This window comes from Echinops telfairi, unplaced genomic scaffold, assembly GCF_000313985.2.
Source record: "Echinops telfairi isolate 266 unplaced genomic scaffold, ASM31398v2 ScPeMD7_7424;HRSCAF=8462, whole genome shotgun sequence".
Lineage (NCBI taxonomy): Eukaryota > Metazoa > Chordata > Mammalia > Afrosoricida > Tenrecidae > Echinops > Echinops telfairi.
In genome coordinates this window covers 7,507,563-7,513,562 of record NW_022111324.1, presented here as the reverse complement: position 1 = coordinate 7,513,562, position 6,000 = coordinate 7,507,563, and the positions used below count along the sequence as shown (strand labels likewise).

Here is a 6,000-nt window from a genome sequence, read left to right as displayed (position 1 = left end):
AGAGAGAGAGAGAGAGAGAGAGAGAGAGAGAGAGAGAAGGGCCAAGCGGAAAAGTTATGGGACAAAATGATAGCCCCCCACCTCATTACTTTGAGCCCCAATTATATCTTCTCTCTTTCCTCATGTACCCGTGGCGCACTTTAATGCCTAATCAGGAATGCCTTGACATTCATTTGAGAAGTACTTGGCTTGATTGAGTTTCTATGAATGGGAATCAGTCCATGAGAGTTGCCTGTCTCTAGAAAGTGCTCTATAAAGATAGGTGACTAGCGCCTCTCCCATGACTTTCCATCTACAGAAATCTCTCTGGTCCAGCTGGACAGCATGAGCCTTTCCCACCAGATGTTGGTAAGATGCGCTGCCATTATTGGTCAGACCTTCACGACAGAGCTGCTGTTTGAGATCCTCCCTTGTTGGAACATGAAGATGATGATCAAAGCCCTGGCAACCTTAGTGGAATCCAGCATCTTTGACTGCTTCCGCAGTGGCAAAGAGCTCCAGATGGCTCTGAAGCAACACACAGGCTCCTTTGAAGTGCATTTTCGCTCCTTGTCTCTGAAGAACAATGGTGGGATAAGTAAGTAGAGAGTCAAGAATTGACTCATGTGTGCCCTTAGTTAAAGGAACCTCTAGAGCAAAGAACAGCTCTGTTCTTAGGAGCAGAAGCCTATTTGTTGTGCGCTGACTTGTTGACAAACGAAACCCTTTCTGTTCTCTCCAGCTCTTCATGAAGAGGAGGAGCTTCGAGAACTGGAAAGTGAGGTGATTGAGTGCCACATCATTCGATTCTGCAAGCCTATGATGCAGAAAACAGCCTATGAGCTGTGGCTGAAGGACCAGAAGAAAGCCATGCACTTGAAGTGTGCCCGCTATCTAGAAGAGAAGGCTCACAGATGTGACCACTGCAGAAGTGGGGACTTCATTCCTTATCACCACTTCACAGTGGACATTCGACTCAACACGTTGGACATGGACATGATTAAGGCGATGGCGTTGGCCCACGGCCTTAAATGTAAGCGTACTTCTTTCATTACTAGTCCTCAATGGAGAGATCTGGAAAGTAATCTAGAGGGAGCAGATCTGGACCACAAGGGTCCCTGAGAGGCTGGGCACAGAGAATGATGCAACTTTGACAACAGAGGCCAGCCATTGGGAGTGCACGATGTCCCTGGAGAAGCGCCAGGGGCTTGAGAATGTCGAGGGAAGAGACCAGGTGAAGCCCTTGACAAGATGAGTCGATACAGTGGCTGAAACAAGGGGCTCACCACTGGAGATCCCCTTGCAGAGGGGTCTCGGGGAGGTGATGAGCCAGTCAGGGTGCGATGTAACAATGATGAGAAATACAACCTTCCTCTAGTTCCTAAAGGTTTCCTCCCCGCTCCACTACCATGACTCAAATTCTATCTTGCAAGACTGGCTAGACCAGAGGAGGTACACTGGTACAGATAGGAACTGAAAATACAGGGAATCCAGGATGGATGAGCCCTATAGGACCAGTGGTGTGAGTGGCAAAACAGGGAGGGTGGAGGGAGAGTGGGTAGGAAAGAGGGAACCAATTGCATGGAACTGTGTGTGGCCTCCTCCCTGGGGGAAGGACAACCGAAAAGTGGATGAAGGGAGAAGTCGGACAGGGCAAGATATGACAAAATACCCATTTGTAAACTATCAAGGGCTCATGCGGGAGGGGGGAGCGGGGAGGGAGGGGAAAAATGAGGACCTAATGTCGGGGGTTTAAACGGAGAGAAAATGTTTTGAGAAACGATGTACAAATGCGCTTTATACAATTGATGTGTGTATGGATTGGGATAACAGTTGTATGAGCCCCTAATAAAATGTTAAAAAAAAAAAAAAAAAAAAAAAAACAAGGGGCTCACACCTAAGACCAACTGTGGGCTTGTGCTTCATTCTGTTGGACATGAGGTCTCTACGAGTCCCAAGGGGCTCCAAGGCACCTACCAGGACAAACACTAAGAGGAGAGGTTTGTGTAAAGATAGAGAAAGTGAGGGAGTTTGTCACGTGGATGGCTGGGGAAGAGTATTCCAGGACAGCTAGTGCAATGACTCTATGACAAGAGTTTGACCCCTCCCATCCTAGACAGTGTGGTTTATGTCTTGGACTTGGGATGGCAGGAGAAAACGTAAGAGAGAACCTTGTCATCTTGAACCAGAACTCTTATTTCCAGATTTTTGAAACCACAGAGTGAGCAAGTAGTAACTTTGCATACCTCCTTTCTTTTGAGGGCATATCAATATTTTGCATCTTAATCCTGATTTTTACAGATGGTCTTTGATGTAGTGAATTCTTTAAAAAAATTTTTATTAACTACTTTTATTGGGGGCTCTTACATCTTTTATCACAATCCATACATTCATCCATTGTGTCAAGCACATTTGTACAATGCTGCCATCATAATTTTCAAAGCATTTTTTTTCTACTTGAGTCCTTGATATCAGCTCATTTTTCCCCTCCCTCCCCTGCCCGTCCTCCCTCATGAACCCTTGGTAAGTTATAGATTGTTATTTTCATATATTACACCATCCTCTGTCACCTTTCGCCCACTTTACTATTGTTCCTCCCCCTGGGAGGGGGTTATATATTAATCCTTGTGATTGATCCCCCCTTTCTTCCCCACCTTCCCCTTATCCTCCTGGTATATCTATTCTCATTATTGGCCCTGAGGGGTTTATCTATCCTGGATTCCCTGTGTTTCGGGCTTTTATCTGTAGCAGTGTGCATATTTTAGTCTAATCCAATTTGTAAGGTAGAACTGAGGTCATGATAGTGGGGGGAAGGTAGCACCAAAGAACTAGAGGAAAGTTGTGTGTTTCATTGGTGCTATACTGCACCCTGACTGGCTCATCTCTTCCTTGTGACCTTTCTGTGAGGGGATGTCCAATTGTCCACAGATGGGCTTTGGGTCTCCACTCCACGTGCCCCCCGCCCCCCACGTTCACATTGGGTATGATTTTGTTCTGGGTCTTAGATGCCTGATACCTGACCCCATCGATACCTCTTGATCACACAGGTTGGCATGCTTCCTCCACGTGGGCTTTGTTGCTTCTGAGCTAGATGGCCACTTGTTAACTTTCAAGCCTTTAAGACCCCAGAGGCTATATCTTTTGATAGCTGGACACCACCAGCTTTCTTTCCCTGATGTAGTGAATTCTTGATAGAATCTTTCCCCCTTTAAACAAAGAAATCTGAGAGCTAAAAATATGGTTCAACCAATGGTCAAAGATATAATGACAAAAATCAGAAGTAGATTTTATTTTTACTCATTGATTTTGTTTTTGATGAAGATGCATTGATTCTGCAAATATTCATTAATCATCTATTCTTTGAGGTAGGCAGTGATCCAGGTACTGGGGATATGATCACTGGTAGGATTCAAAGAATTTAATAACCACGTTTGCTGTCCTAATGACTGTTTATGTATAAAAAGATACACTGAAAGGTAATTTATTATTTAACACAGTCAATACCTACATAAAGCAATAAGAGGTACACAAAACTAGGTTATAAGAATTTTAAAAGTTAATGAAGAAATATTAAATAATACATGACAAAACAATAAGACTCTAATTTGCATCTTGACTGGCATCCTTACTTGAAATATTCTTCACTTTCATCTGAGCATCGTTGGCTGTGTGATTTATCCTTAACCATCGTTTCACGCTAAGAGTAGGATCCCATTCCTTGAGAAGTAGGCCAACTAGACAATAGCCATTGTGTTTGATATATTAGAAACAGGCGACTTTTCCTCTTTAAATGTAATATGTTCATCTTTAAAAAACCCTTTCAGCTTCTGATGAACTTGCACCAACTGTCCTGACAACATTGGGCCCTTCGGACACTTTCAGGACTTGCATGACTCACTCATACCGCCTCATGGGAGACTGGGGCAGGGCACAGAGCTGAAATGAAGGTCTGCGTGCCACCCTCCGGTTGCTTGGCATTTTTTTCTCTTTACATGATGCTTGTTTGCTGAAGTCACAAATGCAAGGGAATAAAAATGTCGTGTCTCATCAAAAATATAAATCAATTTTATGAACTGAATAAATAAATATTGCAGGCATAGTTCTGGCAAATTTTTTATACCTGTGGATAGAATGAACATTACTATAGGCACTTAGGATATACTGTTGCATATCCTATTAAAAATATTAAAACTAAGTGAGGAATGTTCATTTGTGATTTCTTCATTGGCGGCTGACAGCTGCCCACCTTAGAAAGAACCCTGTAGACAAGTGCCATTTGAACAAACTCAACAAAAAATGTGGTTTCGGTTCTGCAGAACTGGTACAAAATGGCTGAATCTCACCAGTGGATATAGTGCTTAAAAGGATACACTTAAATCTATTTTCATACATTTTGAATTTTAGTGGATCCTGGCAGATAAGCAGATTAATCAGACCATTGAGGACCTTGTAGGATTTGATGACTGGTTTGAATTGCATTCTGTGAATTGGGACCGAAAGGGGCTCTAGTGACAGAGTGGTAAAAGCACTTGGCTGCTAACCAAAAGGGCAACATTTGAACCCACCTACCAGACTATTGATGGAGATGATTATTGGCTGTCTATAGCAAATAGCCAGCTGTTATTGTTATTGTTGGCTGCCATCAAATCGGCCCCTGGTTCACTGCGACTCCATGTACACAGAGTAAACTTCTCCATTGGATTTTCTCGGCTGGAATAGTTACAGAAGCAGTTTGCCAGGCCTTTCTTCTGTGGAGCCCCTGGATGGACTACAGCCAGCAACCTCTGGCTTAGCAGCTGATTGCAATCTGCTTGTACCACCCAGAGCCAGGACCCAGCTGTTGATGTTGTTGTTAGGTACTGAGTTAGTTCCAGCGTAAGGATAACCCGCTGTACAGCAGAACGAAACACTGCCCAGTCCTTCACCATGGTCGCAGTCGTTCCCGTGTTTGATCCCATTGCTGTATGCACTGAGCCATTAATCTCATTGAGGGTCTTCTATTTTTCTGACCCTCCATTTTACAAATCATGATGTCCTTCTCCAGGGTCTAGTCCCTCCTGACAACATGTCCAAAGTAATTAAGTTGAAATCTCATCATCGTGCCTTCTAAGGAGTATTCTTGTCGGTACTTCTTCCAAGACAGACATTTTTCTGGCAGTCCCTGGTTATTCCAGTATGCTTCATGAACACCAAAACTCAGCTAGAGGAGTGTACATTTATTTGTCACATGTAAAGTCCTGAGTTCATCACTGGGATAAGTAGGTAACCTTTGAACATATGAGACCCTTCGTCCAAAACAACTGCTGGAGTCTTAGCCATCATATTTATGTTTCATGCCAGATTAAGGAGAAAAGTCCCCAAATAAAAGGAGTGGCCCTAACTTTTAAAGGAAATTTTCTAAATGTCCTTCCAATGCTTTCTTTTTTAATAACAGTGACCAGGACTTAAACTTAGTCACGACTTACCCATGGGGGCATCTGCAGTTGCAAAAGAGGCTGGGAAATATGGTCTTTGTCTGGATGCTCAACAGCCTTGCAGAGGAGTGAGTTCGGTTACTAAAAGACAATGGAAGTTGGAGCAGGAGGACCGAAGTTACTGGCACAGAGATCTGAATCATTGGCGGGAAAATCACGTTTACTCTGTCTTCTCGGTAGAGAACAGATGAAAGGAAATAGAGTATCAGAGATATCACTTTATTGTAGTTATTCAGATAACTGAGGTTTGTTTTGAGGGCAGTACTAAAAAAATGGATGGGATAAGTACTTTAGATATGTTTAATGGAATAGTCATTTGGATTTCCTAATGGGTTGAGAAGGAATAAAAATAATCAAAGATATTGTGTAGGTTTTTGCTTTGAAAAAAGTGGATATATAGTGCTGATGTTTACTGTGGTAGGGAGTAGAAGGTTAGGGAGGTGGAGAGCTTCAAAAGTTCTATATAGATCATGTTAACTTTGAGAAGTTTATTAGGTGTCTAGAGTCCCTGAATGGTGGAAATAATGTCCCCTAAAGCCTGGAGATT

General features: G+C 43.0%; 1 protein-coding gene across 1 annotated transcript in view; it reads left to right on the top strand.

Moving 5' to 3' along the window:
• The window catches only part of ADCY10 (adenylate cyclase 10), a 98,069-nt gene that overhangs the window by 64,609 nt on the left and 27,460 nt on the right, over nucleotides 1–6,000 (top strand). Inside the window, exons 19-20 of the mRNA XM_004706750.1 lie at nucleotides 299–577; nucleotides 722–1,012. Coding sequence (XP_004706807.1) covers nucleotides 299–577; nucleotides 722–1,012 — 570 coding nt within the window. The remainder of the gene's footprint in view (nucleotides 1–298; nucleotides 578–721; nucleotides 1,013–6,000) is intronic.